At 49.9% G+C, this 19,855-nt stretch overlaps 1 protein-coding gene across 2 annotated transcripts in view; it reads right to left on the reverse strand.

Moving 5' to 3' along the window:
* Positions 1-19,644, reverse strand: part of GFRA4 (GDNF family receptor alpha 4) — a 69,259-nt gene extending 49,615 nt beyond the window's left edge. The window contains exon 1 of one of the 2 annotated variants that reach the window (XM_080589378.1): positions 19,085-19,644. In XM_080589378.1, the coding sequence (XP_080445504.1) occupies positions 19,085-19,124 (40 nt within the window). In that variant the 5' untranslated portion in view covers positions 19,125-19,644. The remainder of the gene's footprint in view (positions 1-19,084) is intronic. The other variant, XM_080589379.1, reaches the window with a different exon arrangement.
* Positions 19,645-19,855: the final 211 nt, after the last annotated feature.

Consider the following 19,855-nt stretch of genomic DNA (forward strand, 5'->3'; position numbering starts at 1 on the left):
AAAGGCAGAGGCCTCCTGCCTCAGGTCCTGCATTAAAAGATACGGTTCCTATAATCACAGAGTAGCAGGTGAGTCAGGAGTGTGCAAGGTTTCCTCTGCTGTTTGAGGCTTTGGTGAGGAGCTATGGGTTGAAAAGGAAAGCTTATGACCTTGTTCAGTTTTACACTGAAATTTTACATGGCCATTTTAATTGATTTGGAATAATCCATCTTTACTTTGCTAGTGACACCAGAAGCATACCTGAGTATTAACAACTTTAAAAAAAAATGTTTTTAAAAGAAAAAAAAAATATTTGTTTCCTTTCGGAGTGAGAGACAAGAAGGGTCTGGTACCCATGGCGTGAGCATTGCTGCTCCACCCCAGGTCTTGTGGGTTGTCTTTTAGCAACATTTGGGTTTGGTTAGTAAGTGGGCTGGGGAAAGTTAAAGGCTTTCTGTAACACCTCTGCTTTGCGCTGAGTCCTATCCCTGCTCTCCTCCCACCTCGGTATCACCATTTACCTAACGAAGCAATTAGCAGCTCTGCAAGGCTGGAGAGGAGGTGAAGCACCCAGTGCCATCTGCATCCACGTAAGCCCCAGTGCAGCCGCCAGGGTCTGGTTGCAGGTCTCTTATCCAAGCCAGGGAGGCTTGGTGGGGGTTTGCTCGCCCCCTGCAACCAAAGGGATGTTGCGATGGTTTGAGTGGAAAGAGTTTAGCCCTCAGGAGACTTCCCTTTCTTCCTCCTTAACTTCCAATTTTTCTTTTTTTTTCATATATGGCCAGTTTTACAGCTCCCAGCTTTGCTGTTTCAAAGCTGGCAATCTGTTCTCCTCTTCACATTTCTCTGCTCCCAAGCAGCTCACGAAAAACATTTCATCTGTAAACATGTGCTCAAAACCTCTCCAAAGGCGCCTGTGCTTTCAGACACCCCGACAGCTCCTCTGTGCACCAGCACCTTTGATGCGGGCAGGGTGAGCAGAGCTGGCACCTCCGCCCCTCAGGGGATCAGAGGGCTCGCAGCCTCTGGGAGGCAGGCACGGCTCTGCAAAGGCTGATAATGCATCGGCGCAGCCAGATCTGCTTCAGCAGCAAAATATCACTGCATCACCAAATGTAAAATTTGGTTTGAGATTTCTAAATCTTTCGAGGTTTTATTAGCGACAAAAGAGCGAGTGGGGACCGCTCAGCGTCTCGGACCTCCTTCGTTTCTTTTGCCGGATCAGTCTGCGATCTTTGGAGTACCCAGCCTTCGTTAAAAATGAAAAGTCCCAACTTTTGACAGCTGGTATCTGCTTTTTTTGTATAGCTGAACATCAAGGCTCAGGCCTTTTAGACAGGCACAGCTGCCAAAACATGCTTAAAACTGCCTCTCCCTGCATATCAGTCATCGTGCTCTTCCCCATCCATGTCTGAAGCAATGGTTTTGATCCTCTTTCGACATCTTTGAGCCAGTCTGTGTGCTGTGCCTTCTGCTCACATCCTTACTTCATTTCTCTGACTTTTCTGAAAATGAAGCAAGGCCAGGGGTGTTTGCTCGTGGCTTTCCCTTCCTCAAAACTACCTCTTCAGCTGTGCTTTCTTGCAGGATGCTGAAAAATCTCTCGGCTGAGCTCCCCAGCTTCAAAGGAGTCATAGAAGCCACCTCTTCATGCTTCATTTATTTAGGAAATATATTGAATTCTTCCATCTGTGAGGGCTTTGAAGGAGGTCTTCTCTGTGGCGTGCGGCCGAGAGGAGAAGGAGCTTCTTATACAGCTGTGGAGATGCAGCTGGAGAAACAAAGTCATCCTGGAAATACCTTGAAAGAAATCAGCAGAGGGAAGGGCTTTTTGCATCCCAAAAGAGATAGGAAGACAGTCGGTGCCTCTTGCTCCAGTTCTGCGTTCTGCTTTCTAGCATCTCTCCTTGTCTGCGACAGCTGGCTGCTCAGGGGAAAGAAGTGAAAGGCTCCTACAGGCACCTGATGTCAGGAGCTGAGGCTTTCAAGGAGAAATGCTGAGTCTCAAGGCCAGGCTCGAGGGGACCAAAGGTACCAAGGCACTGCGGAAGGGCAGCTCAACAAACGGTGCAGAAGACATCGGTGAGCCTTCATTCCACCCAGGTTCAGGCTCTGACCATGAGAGACATGGAAAAGTGATGCACGTCCCCTATATTATGATGTTTCTGAGACAAAGATCAGAAAAATTCCTGGGAAATGGAATAGTATGTACTAAAGTCCAAAGAAATAGTCTGATACATTTCTAAAAATACGCAGACAAATCTTTTTGTAATGAGGATTTTCTGCTGTTTATAGGTTTATTTTTTAAGTTTGGTCAGCTTTAATAATGACCCTGTAACACTCTTGTTTCCTCCCTGTGCAATCAAGAAGCAAAATAAGAATTTCTTCTTTCCACACGTTGCTCCACATCGCGTTTTCCACACGAACCTACTAAAACCAGGGATGGGACTCAATTTTTGCCTGTATCACCACAATATAGCAATGAGTTACTCTGGGTGTAAGCTGCAGTGACTCCAGCAGGTATCTGCCCTGTTATTTAGTGACTGCAAGGAAGAAGCAAAATTGCTGTTATCTCTTTTATATATATATGTATTTAATCCTCCCCTGAACCTGTTTTCCATCATGAGATAGAATTAGAGGAATTCAGACTTTGCAATGAGCATGGGATGGGGATGTTGGTACTTGACAAGAATTGCGAGGCTCTGAGTGATGTGCTGAGCAGTTAATGAAGCCACCTAGAAAGGCTGACGTATTTGCATTCATGTTAAAAGAAAATAATAATAATAATTTGAGGCTGTTGAAAAGTACTGCTCTGACAGCCCTGGAGAATGCCTCTCATTTATCTGAGGAAGTGAAGCAGCCTCTGCTGCTGCTGTTTCGGTAGGGATGAGCCTGGTTTGGGACACGATTGCTCTCTGCTGAGCCCAGTCACCCTCCAGCCCCTGTCTCTGCTGTCTTCCTCCTTTCCTTCCTTCCATCTTTCCTTCCTTCCTTCCTTCCTTAAGGAAGCTCCCATTCCCCAAGCCAGGCTTTGCCAGGACAGGGTTCGCTGGTGAGGCAGGCAGGAGGGAAGAAAGCAGCAGGGAGAAACAAGGAGAAAAGCAAAGAAGAGAACCCAGGACCGGGTAATTTCTGGCCAACGATTGTCTCTAATAAAGTTTGACTCTATTAATTAATTGAGATGTGCCTTGGAGAGCTGGAGCTGCTGCTGATGGAAGTCAGCCAGGAAGAAAAAAAATAAATAAATCTTATTTTCCCTGCAAACCTGCTGATTAGACCAGATCTCTGAGGTTCACTTCAGTGGGCTGTGGGGAGACAGGCAGCTTTTCAGGGCCTGTGTCACAGCCGCAGGTAGAAATCATCTGTCAGAAGATGTCAAGGGAGGTGGATAAGGGTGGAGGAGGACAAGGGCTTTCAGTGGGACCATTCCTTCTCATTAAGCTTTGGATTCAGGACCCATATGAAGCCACCTTGCTTTTATTTTCCATCCCTGGATGCTTATATTTTCCATCTCAGCAGCGCACACAGGTGGTGCGAGGTCCCCAGGGGAGATGCTTTGGTCTCTTCCTGAGCCTGTCCTTCACTTTGCAGTGGGCCTGCATCCTTGTAGGGCACAGAACAGGGGTGCGTGGCGTTGGAGCACGTGGCTGAGTTCACATCCCAGAAGATGTGCAGCGTGTGCAGGAATAGGCACCATGCACAGGGGGGGGGCTGCGAGGATCAGGATTTTATAGCTTGCGCTACAGGGTTCTTGTAGGACGTGGGTAATGTGCTGGAAAAGATGGTTTGTAAATCTTTCCAATCTAAATGCCAATTATGAACTAGTGGGGAGAGGACAAAACAGACTTTGCTTCCAACTTTGCTTTGCTGCGACGCAGAGAAACTTTGCTCCTTGCTTTGGCCACAGCGCGAAGGGATCAGCAGGTAGTCTTTGTGCTCTCAGTCCCTCCGTGACTCTGGGCTCCTGCACTTCTCCAACAACCCTCCCACTGCTGCCACGAGGAGGGAAGGAGGCTGAGAAACATCTTGCAGCCCTGTTGACCCGACAGCAGCAGCACGATATGAGGTTTAAACATGGAAATATTGACCCAAGCAAAAAGAATTTCAGCAGGGTAGAGGCACGTCTGTCTTAGACTCAGTGACTCCCAACTGATTTTTCTTGTAATTTTTTTCTTTCAGGCTATCTCAGGACTTTTTACTTGGGAGCAGAAGGAACCTTCATATATCTGTTCAATTTTCCTTTTTTATTTTTTTATTTTATTTTTTTTCCCTTAAAGATGTAACTCCTACAGCTTGGAAATTAGCGGCTGTTTTTAGACCAGATAGAGTGAAAATGTTGCCAGCAGCCCTTATAACTCCTGCTATGCCAGTACTTAAGAAGGTGCTCAACAGAGGTGGATGCTGGATGGCACAGGGTTCAGATGTGCAGGATAGGAGCTGTTGGGCCAATGCTGGGCTTCCCTCATTTCCCTCTTCCACTTCTGGTATCATTTCAACACACTTGGAAAGAAACTGTCCCAGTTTTCCATGGATTCTTTTTTCTGCCATAAGAGGAAAATAATAGAGATTAAAACTACTTCCACTAATTCTCTCGCTATTTTAAATCTGAAATGCTGCCAAGTTGCTGCTTAGGAATTACTCAAAAGGCTGTAGCTGCCCTTCTCTCCTGAAGGCCGGGCTCCTTAGCAGGACTTCAGCACACCTTGGGAGATGTCAGCTGGTCACACAGCCTAGCCCAGCTACAGCCTCCACTCAGTCAGAGATTCCCGAGTGCTGCTGTGCTCTCTGCCCATTGGAAATTTTGAGGTCAGTAAAGTCTGTTACATTTTTTTAAGCCTTAAAAAAAAAACAAAAAAAAAAACAGTTATGGTAGAAAAAAGATACTTTCTGCCAAAAGACAAATGACTCCAAGTGGCTTCAGATAGTTGAAAGACTTGTTTTTGCAGAGGAAAGAACTGAGATGAAATGATTTCAAGCACCTTTCTTAAACCAAGAGAAAGACAGCTCACAAACCCCTTTACTTGCTTCAACTGTCCGTGGGTCCTACAGCATTGCCTGGAGCTGTTTGGCTTTGCACCCTGATGTCTCCAGCAGATAAGTTTACAGCAGCCTCAAAGAGAAAAAGCTACAGAGAAATCAAGGTTATAGGCTCCACAGAAGCAAACTAACCCAGGGTCTGAGTAGGCAGTCATACATTAGATATCTGGCTCTAGACACATGGATGTTCGTGAACCTACCTCCTCTTTTGGACCTACCTCTCCTAGAAACTTCTGAGAAGGTCAGTGCCCTGATGTGATGCAGGCATCTCAATATTCTGGAAGATATTGTCCAAGTCCTAATGCTGGTCATCCCCAGCATCTGATAACAATCTCATCTGACATGAAAGCGTTTGTATTTCCTCCAAATGCTTTGTGAAATGGAGCACTTTCAGTTAGTTACCAAAAATGGTATCTTTCCGTTGTCCCTTCTGGCCCGAAAGTTTCCATGTTCAGCACCAATATTGCCCTTACTCTTCAACGACTCAATCACTTGTTTTTCCAACAAACACTTTCTCAAGCTTTGGGTTTATATTCTTGAAGTTCCTGCATTTTTTGTTTCTGAGCTGCTCTGGCTCATGATGTACACGGAAACCCAAGTGTTTGGGAGTGGTTAATCCCAAAGCAGCCTGCCTTTATCACTGCCAACCTGTGCAAATGGTCTCTGGGTCCCCAGGTCTAGGTGTAAATGCATTGATTGGTGGGCACCTGGCTGCATGGAGGGGCATACAGGCAAAACCAACAGCAGATCAGGCAGAAGAACAGAAGAGAAAATCCCTGTCAATGCTTGTGAAGAAGCAGGACATGTCAAACATGGACTTACCCAAGCAAAGCTCTGTGTCCCGTGCATTTTGTCCATTTGTAACAGCCTCAGGGTGCCCACACTAAGAGAAATGTCTGAGAAATGGTTAACTCCCGGTGGGAAGTGTTTCTTTGGAAACTGGAGTCAATCCCGTGTTTCTGATGGCATCTTGGGTTTTATAGGTACCACTGAAAGAAGCCGGTCAGTACCAGATCGTTGGCTTTGGGGTCAAAAAGCACGCTGTGGTTTGCATGTGCCCACAAGTTTAAACCTTGCTCCCCATCAGCACAGGGCACCTTTTCCCTTGTGTCCTGGGTTTTTGTCCTCTCCTAGCTGTGCTGAGACACCGAATGGTCAGGAGGAGCCAAAACCATGCCAGCAAGCTGGTAGATAACCAGACTGGGCAACAGCAAAACGGGGCTTAAGGATGCTTCCTGGCCACACTGACAATTTCACATCTACAAAACTGGAGCCATTTCATGCCTATAAGTGCAAAACTTCAGGCGTGTGAGCCAGGAGAACGTGGGAGTGGTGTGAGAGCATGTCTGAACGTAACCAGGGTCACGCATTCACATGTATGTGCTCGCTGCGAGCCTGCCATCCCCACGGGGAACCCGTCTCGTACTAAAAATGCTTTTGCGTTAATGCATAAATTAAAGTATGACGGCAGTAATAGTCAAAAGGGAACCCAAAAGAGAACAGAGAAGATTGATTATGTGCATATTTTAAGTGCTTTGTGTCTGTGAATGTTTATTTGAAAAATAAGAGTGAAAGAGAAGCACTGACACCACAAATAAAAATAATATAGGGAAATACATCTCTTTTATTATTAAATTATAGATTAAAATAGGAAATGTGGGGGAATATAGAAACATATATCTCTTTGTGGAGGCTTTCTATAACAATCAGCATAAAATAACGTAGCAGTACCTGACAGCTTAAATAAAGATAGGAGCCTGAGCTCCTATCTACGCATTTATCTCCTCTGATCCAGACAGGGTAAAGAGGCATAAAAGGCTCAGATAATAGCATCTTTTCTGCACACCAGCTCCCGAACGATAGGCAGATTTTATACTCGGTTACTCCACATAATGTCAACATTGTTAGAAAACAAAAGCACCATGAAGGAACATATTTTTTTCCCCTCCCTCTCTTTCACCCTTTTTTCCTTTCTAAGTTTTACCTTGTGATTTCTGTACAAAATGCTTTGGGAAAGCATTTTATCCCCTGTGTCTGGGGATCAGGCCCTGAGTTTGCAGGGCAGCAGGACGTGGGACCATGGGCACAAGCGGTGAGGCTCAGACGGGCGCGCACAAATCATAGGCGCGGAAGGGGAGACAACACTGGCCAATTCACTTAATCCCTGTCCTTTCCTCACTTCAAGCTGCCACAATAACTATTGTGCCTGACAACTATCGACCACCGCGTGCCATGCTGTTAACCTTTGCCACCCACCACGTCAGATGACGGAGAACAGGGGTGTCACATCTGAGCCGAGCAGCCTGCATCCTTGGCATGCCCAAGGGGACACCATGGTGAGCAAACCAATCCTGGGGGAGCTCCTGCACATTTCCACGCTAACATCCATCTCTCTGGAAAATGCAGCCCTCCTTGGAACATAAAAATGGCACAGGAGCAAGGTCCTGAGCTTCACCCAAGAGACAACACATCATATTATGTCCACAGTTGTGCTGATTTGTGATGGTTAACGTCTACAGTTGTGAGGGTTAACGTATACATTTGTGATGGTTAATGTCTGCAGGACCATCCTTCCCCTTCAGCATTGCTCAGCTGCTTTTACCTCCCAGGAGCAGTCCTGAACCTACGTAAAGCTCTCAGTTTGCCTTTCCTACCCAGGCTTGCAGGCTGCATGGACCACTTTTATGGTAAGAGGCCTTGGGCTCCCACCAATCTCACCCAGCACTCACGCCCATCCCTGGAGGCCATTTCTGTGCCTCTGCAAACCTGTGTCGTGCACTCTACTCTATCCCTGCCTTTCCCACATCCAATTTCACACCTACCTGTGGGATCTGAGCATCTTTGGAGACTTGTATGGAACCTATCTAACCTTGCTGGGGGACCCATAAGTTATTCGGGGTGGACAGACTGGCATGTCCACGAGCTCTGCTTACTCAGGAAACCACGGGCTGACTAACAGCATAATTAGCTTGTTTACCTTCAGCTGGATCAACTCGTTAGTTCTTACTAGCCTGAGGGGTTTTCTCCAGGGACTCCTATATTTGGCTAGTTGATTTGTTGTGAGAAGAAAGAGTTCTTGGCATTTGCTTGGGGAGACAGGGAAAAGTCTTGGCAGCAGCTACCTGCATTTTTTGGAAAATGCCGAATTTTGAGTCCCAGCATAACAGAAGGTGACAAGAAGAATGATTGTCCAAGCCAGACTTGGAGCCGGTCCCTCGGGGAGCTGCCCCCGAGCTCCTGCCTTCCCCACCTCCATTTCCAGGGTCTGCAGGGCAGGAAGGTCTGGGGAGAGGTGGGCAGGATGCGGCCAGGTCTGAGGCACTGAAGGCAAGGGTGTTTTGCTGGAGAGAAGCCGAACCACCTCATCACCTGCTAACAAGATACAGAGCCTGGGGCCAGCCACGGCTCTTGGTTGACTCAGCCTCATCCCTCACTCAGCCACCTCCCAAATTACCCCTCAAACGACCACTAAGGCCCTTGGCTGGGCAGCTCCATCCTTCCATGGTACCTTCAGTATGAGTGTGAGGTGTGTGGGGTGCAGGGAAAAAGAGGATGAAGGAACTCTGCCCAACCTCAGTACACTTCCAAGTGTGCCAGGCAACAGGGTGACCCTACACCTGGTGACACTGTCACTGCCTTGGAGGACTCACAGACCCCTTGTTTGCTCATGGATGCCCCTAGGATGTGGAGATCCTACACACAGATGGACTGTTTAATCCTCATGGCCAACACCCATGACTCTCCCCAAAAAACAGTTGCATCAAGCTTCAAGCCTGGCCCAAACCGAGGCCCGTCAATTTCCTTTTCCAGCGAAAGTGAGAAAGAAAAACAGCTTAGACGTTTTGCTCCTAATGCTCAGCTTAAAACTTTTCCTTCCTCTACTTCACGCTGTTGCTCTCCCTCCTCCCCTCCCTGCCCTACAGAAGTGTGACTAATCCTCTTCCTTCCCTTGCACTGTTACCTTGAAGGTATTTATAGAGCGCGAGCGTGTTCTCTCCCGTGTCTTTCTCCCCTTTTCAACTCTGGATAAATCAAGCTTCCTCAGACTTCTCTCATGTGTCTTATCTTCCAAGAGGTCACGCTAACTGCAACAGCAAGCCAAGAAAAAGCTTTGGTGTTGGAGAGGACACTTGGGAGCTGATACAGCTGGGGCACAAGCCCCGTGAGTAACTCGGGCTCGCCGAGTGCGTGCGCATCCCCGGCCCCTTGCCAGCACCGCCTGCATGCACCTGCTTGCGTTAGGGACGGGGATTTATCAGCTCCCAATCAAATTAGGCAGCACGACCGTTTATTTTACGTTATCTCGTGTCACTGACAGTGTTCTGCCTTCTGAGCTGGAAAGAGCAGAAAGGAAGATGAACGTGCGGGGCTGAAAGGGATTAAGCTGAGGCACATTTGCCCAGCAGCATCTGCAGGATGGGTCTGAGCAAAGGGCAGTGGCTGGGAAGGAAAGGGTGGCCTCGTGCTGGGTCTACATTAGGTAATTAAACAAAATCAAGGTGCTGGTCCAAATGGCCCAGAGCTGCCACATCCATGCTATTAAACCCTTCCCTGTCAAAGCAGAGCAGCCACATGCAAGCCTCCTGCTGCTAATGGTCCTTGGCTTGTGCTGGCTCCTGACCAAAGCCCACGAGATGGCTAGTTGGCCCCAGCCAAAACCGTTTCAGGGAACATTTGGTGTTTTAATAGGCTTGAAAATCAAGTCCAGTGTCTCTGAAGGCTTCTGTAGGCTCTGAAGGCACTGTGTGATTTATTGGTGGCCTCCAGGACCCTCAGCAGAGTCACCGACTTCAGGTGCTTCCAATCACTGCTGTGGCTGGAGCCGTCAGGTCTGCGAGAGAGCTGGGGTTTTCCCATTGGATTTCTTTCCTTCTCTTTTAACTGTGGGAAAATGTGTTCACTGGGAAAAAAAATGGGGTTTTCAAGTAGAAAAACAAAGCACTAAATTTTGTTTTAGTATTACTTTCCTTGTCTTTTTTTTTATTTATTTTTTTTTGGTTGGCTCTGTGGTTGTTCCCTCCATCACCAGCTGCCCCCCAGGGAGAATAAACCTTGGTGGCTTAGGAGGGGTGCATCTCACTGAACAAAAGACACCTAACAAATCTGGGAAAGGGCTAAAATTATCACCTTGATTCTCTCTTTGTAATCCTTGGAGGCAATACAGATGTGTAGAGAGGGTAAAAGTCCCTCTGGATCCAGCAGATTAATCCACTAATTAAAGGAAAAGTTCAGGTGAAAAGCAGGTGGGATGAAACCCAGACCTGCATTCTGCTGGGACCATCTGCACTGATGAGTAAGAAACAAGGTCCCCTTGTCTTCCTGCCCTGTGACCCTCCAGGAAGACCAGTTTCTGTTTTTCTCATAAAAGTAGGTAAAACAGCGCAGAGAAACCCGAGACTTTATTCTAGTCCTTGTTTTTTTGTCCCCTGGAATTATCTTCAACAAGCGTTTTATTTTCTGCACTCTATCTTTTATTGCATTTTTTCCTGTCCCCGATTTGCCAGTGCTGTTTGGGAGCCAAATTGTACCAAAAGCCTGGTATTTTTCTGTTTTCCAGACTGCTCTTCCATCAGAGGCTTTTAGTTTTTGCCCACCACGGCCTCTCCCCTGTCTCTGTGGCACATCCCTGATTCCCGCCCCTTCTCTTTGGAAGCTCACGTCTCTAATCCCGGCGCGGAGCAGGACTGCTGATCCCCACGCAGGGGATGCAGGCAGATTTTCGGAGCAGATTAGTCAGCAGCTGCACTTCAATTCAGTTCCTGTTTGAGCACCGAAATAAGAGCTCGGTGGCTGGTGTGCGCAGCAGGTGCTGCTAAAAGTCGCCTTGTTTCTGATGCACCGATGAGTAATTTTGATCCCAGCTTGTAGTTAGCTGCTTCACACAAATATCCCGGGTCAAACACTGCTCCGTCACCTGGCTCTGCCTCACAGTAATTCATCTACCATAAAAACATCCCGTTTTATGCTGAGATGCAGGGAGTTTGCATCATTTTCCAAAACCTGAGAGACACCCAGGAACAGACACCTTAATTCCTGATCCTGGGGGACCGCAAATTATGAACGTTTTGGAGAGTTCCCTGCATTTAAAATTGCTGTTTGTTAGAGGGGTTTGGTTTGGTTTGGTTGTTGGTTTTCTTTATGTTTATTGGTTAGGTTTTTATTTTTTTTTCCTCTATAATTTTTCCTCTATTTCCAATTATAAGTCACATTTCTGGTAATGCAATAGTATATATGGAGCCCAACAAGAGGCCTGGGCCCCCTTGAGTCAGGTACTTAATTACGAACAGGCTTTCTAGCACACGTTAAGGACCGGCCTGCCGGGTCTGTGGGGAGGAAGAATGAAGCAATATCAGGAGAGGGAGATAAATTTCCTTGCATCGTTCCCGCGGGGGTGGTAACTCAGGAGCTGCTTTACCCAGCACATACGCCGCCGCGCTCCACGCTGACGGAGCTGCCGCTTCACATCGCCTCCCTCGCAGGCTGGGAGTCCAACTCCAGGGCTTTCCCAGCTCCAGACTTACTTTCAGACCTTTGCAGCCTTACGCTTTCTCCTCTCAGTTCCCAGATTCCCTCTCAAGGATCATCTGCAACCTCTGCCCAGCCCCTGAGGAGCCCTTTCTCCTCTGCTTCCCACCTCCAGAGCAGAACCAGCTCTGGACCATCTCCTCTGTCCCCTCCCCACACCTCCTGGTCCACACGGAGGGCTCTCATGCCACAAAGTTAGTGCAATTCCTTATCTTTTCCCCAAAAGAGCAAGAGACAGCCCCAAGGACAGACGAGGTTTTGGGGAAGGATCTTCACCTGAGGCTCAGGACATTTCTATTACTTTTTCCTTGCCATTACTGGGGAAATCATCACAAAAGGCACAGGTTTGCACACTGAACTGGAGAAAACACGAAGTTTTGGGGGCACCCAGCCCCTTTCAGGAGCTCCTTGGGGCAGCACAGCTTATGGCTGTAAGATTTGTTAATGCCTACAAACCCCAACAAGCCTGAAAGGGATCCCATCATCTTCCTAAAGGCAACCTGCTCTTCTCCCTTCCTTTAACAGACAGAAGTTGTCCTGGTTCAATTCCTACCATGCAGCTCTATTTCCTCCCTTATCCTCCTCATCCCAGCTCCTTGGGAGGAGGAGAACAACTCCCTCACATCACCATGGGGGTATCCTATGGGCTGTGGTCACGATGCCCCCCAAGCACTTCTTCCCACCCTAAGACTTTGCCCATGCCCCCCTCCAGAAGACGAAGTGGCTGGGACAGACCAAAGTGTGCGGTTCAGTTCTCCAGCAGCCTCCCTGGTTTATGCTCTCTTACAGGAGGAAGAAACAAAACAATCAGAAGGAAGAAGAAAAAGAAAAAAAAAAAAAAAAAAAAAAAAAAGCTACCATGAAATTGCTATAACTCATGTGTCAAATCCAGGGCATAAATCAACTAACCCTTGCAAGGAGGAGTGTAATTCCTCACCGTGCAGAGGAAACACTTAGGCAAACTCAGCCTTGTCTGGGGCTTTACACAAACAGGTCAAATGGCTTTGATTCATTCTAAGCCCTGTCTAATAATTCAGCATGCTGGTTTGCTCCCCTCTCCATTAGGAGACGGCAAACACGCCGTCCTAACCTGCAGCCTTTATTACAGAAGATTCAGCATGCGTGGATTTATGTCGCCTCATGCCTTTTGTGACATCTTTTTAAGGTGCCTTCTGCTGTACAGAACGAACATCAAAGGGAAACTCGGGGAGCAAGAGAGGAAAAAACGTGCAGTGCTGCAGGAGACATCTGCTACCTATTTCCAGCTTACAGGTAATGGAGCCAGCTGAATAATGTCTGAGAGTTCGCTGTGAAGGCTGTCATGGGGAGATGCATTTTTCTTCGTATGCACGGGAGTTAAAACCTCAGAAGAAATACCCAGCCTGTTATTAAGACCTGTTTACCCAAAGTCACGGGGAGAGGTAGCTCTGAGAAGCTCTGAGTTTCCTCTCCAGACAATTCTGAATCCCTTTGGCTGGAAGAGGGGGCAGGCTGGTTGCAAGCTGAAGGATCGCCTCCATCCAGCACCTGAGGCTCCTGGACACCAGTTACTGGTGATACTGGTGAGCAATGGACAGGAAGAAAAGGCGAGTTACAATCATGGTGGATCTGATACTTTTGGAGGGTCCAGTATGGGCAGGAGGAGGAAAAAAATAAAATAAAATAGAACAAAGCGCTCAGTAAAGGCTGCTACAGTAAAAAAAAAATAAAGAAAGAAATTCAAAACCCTTTAAGATTGATTTGACTGTTTCTGTAAAACTCTCACGGACAGGCCCACATGAACCCTGTACGAGTGGTGGCCCAGGCACCAGGTTTGCTCCAAAAATTCACAGCTGTCATCCAAGCGAAGGCTCCCTTTCCCAGGGGGCTGTAGCTGCCCAGGGCTTCCTTTGCTGTGTTTAATCAAGGATGATGGGATTTCCCAGGTGGCTGCTGCGCAGACATCAGCCGGCCTCGTTTGATGCAAAACTCAAAGCAAAGCCTGATTATTTTGCAGAGATGGTGTTCAATTCATGCTCTCTGAAAGCACCCTGGAGTTCCCCCAGGAGCTGAGCGTTTGCTGGACCCAATTCAGATGAGTCTCCAAACCTCAAATCACACAGACCTGGACTCCCAAATCCACTCCCCTTGCAGCCACCTGAGGAGTCGAGCACTTCCCATGGGCACCCCAGTTCCTGGTGGGTTTTCCAGCCACTAGCAGCTAAAATCCTCCAAGGGAGAAGAGACCTGAAGCTCGTGTGTGTGAGGCATCCTGCCAGCATGCAGCACGGACCGCTGACAGTTAAAGTCCTGCAGCTTGGACAGAAGCATTAATGTTGAGTCTTGACTTGAGTTATGCACTTGGCCTTTTGTTCTTTGTACAAGAAGCAGGGATAGTGAAATAGAAAGCAAAGCCCAATGGTTTCTCTGGTCAACTCCCAGACCTTTAGCATCTGGACTTGCTTAAAATCCCATAACCAAAGCGGACTGCCACCCCCTTGGGGACCAAGAGTAGATGTCCGGGCCCAGCCATGTATGAAAGATGAGCAATCTGATCCTGCTTTGGGAAGAAGCACCAGAAAGCCTGACCGGTTCTTTTCTCCTCAATAAACTGGACCCATGAACTTGAAACCAGCTGCCTGTACTTGTGTCAAAATGACCTGCCAACCCATATGTCAGCGGTAGCATGGGGAGCGCTGCTAATAACCCTGTCAAGGCACTCAGCAAGGGCAGGTATCACAGGCAGCTTTTTCCAGTTGGATCCAATAAATCAAAACCACAGCACAACTATTTTTTTACCGCGTCTTTCAGGCAAACTTCTTCCCAGATGGCTTCGGACGGGGAGAGGAGCGTGCGTGCCAAGGAGCTGCCTGTGGAGGGACGTCAGGGGTTCGCATGGAGGGAGGGGAAAAGAGACAAGGCTTGAGGGTGGCAGGATACAGTCTAGGCAGTTCTGAACCAGGGAATATTTATCTAGTCCAGGAGGACACAGAGAAACACTTTTCCCCTATAAGGGGTGGACCAGGGGCCCAGAGAGGTTTTTATTCAGTCTGCATCTCTGGGCATTATTTTCTCATCCAAGCCATCTGCTGCAGGCAGCTAAATCCCAGTTACCGCCCCACCAGCTCCCATCAGGTGGACCAGAAAGAGCTTGAGATGTCCAGGACACCCCAGAGGACTGGCTATTCCATGCCTTGCGTGGGTGTCATTCCCAGCAGCAGGGAAAAATGGGGCACTGCTGGGCCCCTCAAGGCAGATCTGCAGCTGGGGGATGGCTTCCTACCAGCTTAGCTTGTCTAAGATGCACGGAGGTGCTTGGAAATATTCATGAAGACACCAGCCTGCCTCAACACCTGCCGAGCTCCCTTCAGCTCAGCAGGTGCCAGCTGTGGCATCACTTCTTATTAGACCAAAATCCTGGAGGAGTCACAGGTGATTTCAATGCAATGTGACCTTAGAAGATGCCTGTCCTTCCTGCACTCTCATTTTTCTTCCCTGTGGCCGTCCCAGGATCTCCTCACCCAGGGCAAGAGGGGGCTTCATCTGCTGCAGATCCTTTGTGCTCTCCATACAACAGCCCTGGGACCCTGTTCTCCTTGACCACCACAACCCCTCCTGGGCACACCTGGGCACACCTGGGCACACTCACCCCCAGTCACACCACAGTCAGTTTTCCTCCTGGTCCATCTCCAGCACCTAATGTCCACCCACGGCTCCACTTCCCATCCACCTTTTCAAACCTAGCCTCCCAGCCCCGATTTCCAAGCATGCTTTCACCAGGAATCCAACCCCACAAGTCCCATATCTGAGCCTGTAGAGGTGTGCTGGCCAGCAGAGCTGAAGAGTGGTGGACACGTCCTGGTGGACACGTCCTGCTCCTGCACCCACCATCACGCAGCTCCCACCACCAGCCCATCCAGCCTGGAGGTCTGCTGCCAGAAGTTGTTACCAGAGGCGATTTTGACGGATGTATTAAAAAAAAAATAAAGGAACTGTACTGAGCTGAAGATTGATGGGAACAAGCTTTTCTTTGTTTTGTTCCTTTTTATTTTTTTACAAGGAATTGTGTCCCTCTATTTTTTTTAATTATTTTTATTTTTAGCAGGAGAACTCCTTTTGAATTTGTTCTCTTACACCTTTGGGCTTTTTTTTTTTTTTTTAAAGAAGCAGAAGGAAAATGAAATCCACTGGAGGGAAAAAAAAAATCATGGATTTCTTGGTAGCAAAGTATTATTTTTACTGAAACTTGACAAACTTTAGCCACACTGAAAGTCATGTTTAAAAATGACCAGGCAGAAAGTTATAAAAATGAACAAGTCTTGTGCAGAAATGATGAATTTCAGGCGCAATAGACGCCTGTGAAAACAGCCAGGAGAGCAGAGAAGACATTTCTTTCTCCAAAAGCAAAATGAACACTGCTCTCAGTAATTCACTGTAATTATTAGACTTAACTAGTGCTAGTCTTTACCCAGGGGTGATTATTTTTTTAGGCTCCAGAGCCCTGGAAAAAAAAATAATAATGTTTTCTGGGTGTGGCAATATCCCCGCGGAGGAATTTGCACGGTGTCGGGGGACAGCCTGTTGAGGGAGAAGTTTTATTTCTTCTCTGTGCCAGTACGAAGAGACATAAATATCCCATTCTTATGGATGCAAATAACGGATTGCTCCTGTCAGAGCTGACAAAAGCACTAATTTAGGGAATGTTTCCCTCTCTCGTACACACAGATGCATTTTTTTTTTAAGTTTTTTTGCTCTCCCTCTGGGAAGTGAGATCCCAAACCAGGTGAAAACCCGCCAGATGATCTCTCCTGTTTGATTGCATCTGTGAAGAGGCCGTGGGAAACATATGCCAGAAATGATGCTAACCACAAAGCGTGGTAAAACTTGCCAGGTAAACTCAGCGGTTGTCAGCAGAAGACAGCCCGGATGCTGCTCCAGGATGCTGCCCTCCATCCCCCTGCTCCAGAAAGGGTTTGAAATGGTTTTATGGGGACTTCACAGCCAACTGCTGGGTTTCTGTGCTCGTCTCTAGCACGTATTTTCATTGCCATCCTTTAATTTTTAGTTTGTCACTGCAGGGACTGATGTGCCCTCTGAATGCTGCACAAGACACAGGCAATGCTTTGGAGGCTGGTTAGAAGGATAGTCCTGTGTCCTTATAAAATTAATGATATTCTTTATATTATTTTATATTATTTACATTTTTATGTTTATCAATGCCTTCCAGAGTGTTGAATTTCCTCTGTCACCTGAAATTACCCGACCAGTGTCCTGTGGGTGGGATTTCTAGCAAATAACACAGACACAAGCAAATATCAGGGGACACCGAGGCAGCAACGGATGTCCCCAAAGCCACGTCCCTGTCCCTAGCTGTGTGGTCTTACACTGCCCTTGCTGCTGGAGCTGATATACTCGTGGCTGCTGGTGAGACAGATCAGGGAGCTGATCTGGCTGAAAAGTGGCTGAGAAAATAAAAATGTGTTCAAATACTTAATTTTGTCTGGTCTGGCTCCCCCTGCATGCCCCTGCCACCAGGGAGCAGGCTGGCGATGGTGACACTGCCCTGTACTGCCTCGGAGAGCCCAAATTTCATCAAGCCCTGCCTCCTCCACCCAGCGTCATCCCCAAAATGGGGGACACGCACACCAAAAGCGAGGCTCTCCTGCTGTAGCCCACGTGGTTTTTTTGGTGTTGCTGTGCTGGCAGCTACAGAGGATGCCAGCACCAGCCCAGCACCAGCAGCCCGATCCCCGGGGGAGATCCCTGCACATGGAAACGAGCAGCTCTTGTCCACCCATAACCCAAACATCTGGGAAACATCTGGAGAGCAAACGGAGGGCTTTGGATGGCATCTGCTGAGACGGTGCTGAGCCTGCAAGGGTCTAAAAGCCAGTTTGGAGGTGATGAGATCCTTCAGGAGGGCCTGAGAGTAGAAGCTGACTACTAGCTGATGGTATTGCTCTGGTTGGGGTGAGAGGCGATGAGTGTATCCTTAAATCCTCCCCACTAATCCCAACTGAGTTGCTGACAATGGAGAGCTGGCCATTTGCAGGAGCTCTTTTCTCTCCGTCCACTTTCTCTAGAGAAAATCAATCAGCCCACCAGGCAGTCAATCAGGCAGTCAATCAGTGACTCAGTCGATCCGAACCACTCGCAAAATGGATCCCGCAGAGACCTGGCCTCCCACCCAGATACCCTGGGAGCCTCCCAGGGAGGCTGGGACCTCCCCCAGCCCAGGCTCAGCTCCAGCCCCTGCGAGGTAGGAGCTGAACCAGCCTGGGTCCTCTCCGGGCTCCTGAAACGCTCCAGGGCTGGAATGGTCCCTTCGGGGGGTCGCAATCCCCCCTCTGCCTTCGGGACTTGCGAGAGTTGCTGCTGGTGACATCTAGTGACAAGGAGAGCGAGCACGAGGAGTTACCTGGAGCCCTGTCAAAGCCATCTTCGCTGAGAAAAAACCCCTCCTGGGGCTCTTGCCCAGGACCAGGGCCGGTGCTGGGGTGCGGAGGGGGTCGGTGCGGAGCCGGGATGTCCCAGCCACCTCCCTACACCTCAGGACCTCCTCCTCCCCCAGCGGCCACCCGAGGAGGACCTGAGCATCCTACCCCCTGCCTCCTGCTTTAGTTAAGCACAGATCCTTGGCTTCGCCGCCTCAAACAAGAGCAAGGGGGAGGAAAAGAAAAATAAAAAAAAAAAAACAAGGGGAGCTGTCGGGGTTGCAGCCAAAGCGAGGCGGCTCCCAGCCGTGGCAGCCCGCTGCAGGGGGCTGCCAGCCGGGGGGCTGCAGCCCCTTCGTGCCCGGTTAAAGGGCCCCGGGGCCGGGGGGAGCCCCGGGCTTTGTCCCCGGGATGGGAGCTGGGTGGCAGAGGGATGGGAGTGGGATGGGAGCGGGATGCTCAGAGCGCATCCGCGGTCCCCATCGCAGCGGCCCCGGCAGCATCCCACGGGGGACAGCGTCTCCCACCCGCGACGGCGGTCGCCTTACAGCTCGCGTGGGGCTGAGGGACACGGCTGGGGTCCTGGGAGCCCGCTCCCGGTGCAAAAAGCTCCGCGGGCATCATAGTTCGGGGGGACCCGGCTCGGCAAGGGGCACCCGCGGCTGCCCGGGCGCTCGGCGCTGCGCACCCAGCGCACCCAGAGCACCCAGAGCACCCAGTACACCCAGTACAACCAGAGCACCCAAAACACCCAGCACACCCAGAGCACCCAGAGCACCCAGCACAGCTGGGGCTGGGGCTGCTAAACCCCCGACATTTCCCCGTTTCCCCATCACCCCATTGCCCGGCGCCGTGCAAAATCCTCCTGCTCCCAACGCCTCCCCCCCCAAGCTCCTCTTCCCCGGCACGAAGTGCGTTCGTTCCCCGGGTCCAGGAGCCACCAGCGCACGCAGGACTATCCGGAACGACGGCAGGATAGGTCCCAGCGCTTGGGTCCCGAGCAGGCACGACAGAGAGCCGGCTGATGCTGCCGGGGGGGCTGGCGAGGGGCAGCCCGAGGTGGGGTGGCCGCGGTGTCCCCCCCAATCACCCCCCCAGCAGAAAGTTGTCCCCCCGCGCTTCCTACTCACCCAGGAGGATCAGCGTGCAGAAGTAGAGGATGCCCCTCATCCTACCGCTCGGCACGGCTCGGATCACACCGACACGGCACGGCACGGCTCGGCACGGCTCGGCACGGCTCGGCACGGCTCGGCACGGCACACCTCGGCCCGTGCAGGCGGTGCCGGAGGATGCGCGGAGGCTGGGCAGGGCGGGAGGCGGCCCCGGCCCGGCCCTCCCGGGGCGAGCGCTCACGGCCGGCCCCGGGTCCTGCCCGCAGCCGGGGGGCTCCCGGCGGCCGCGCTCCCCCGCATCCCTCCGGGGCAGCAGCCTCGAGCTATTCCTTTTATTCTTCTTCTTCTTATCCCTCCTATATTATTATTATAATCATATATTTATATATTATTATTATTTTTATTATTATTACTATTTTCCTCTTGCTCTTCCTATTATTGTTATTATTAATTTTTTCCTTTTTTTTTTTTTTTTTCCTCCCCTTCCAGCAGCAAACTTCCAGCCCGAGCGGCGGGGCAGCCCTCGCCGCCTTCCCCGGGCTGCCTCCGCCGCCGCCCCCGCCTCTACCGCGGCCGCGGCCCCGCGGGGAGGGGCTTGGAGGCCCGGCCTCCCTCCTCCCCGCCCGCCCGGCCCCCGCCCCGGGTCCCCCCAGGGGGGGTTTCCCCCCCCAGTTTGTGGATTTGGGGCTCCGGACAGCCCCTCCGCATCCCGGGGCATTCGCTTCCCACCGGCCCCCAATGGGTTTTATCCCTCCTGGGGGGGTCGCGGCACCTCCCAAGCCCCCTTCT

This window comes from Anser brachyrhynchus, assembly GCF_964034855.1.
Source record: "Anser brachyrhynchus genome assembly, chromosome: 4".
In the NCBI taxonomy this organism is placed as follows: Eukaryota; Metazoa; Chordata; class Aves; order Anseriformes; family Anatidae; genus Anser; species Anser brachyrhynchus.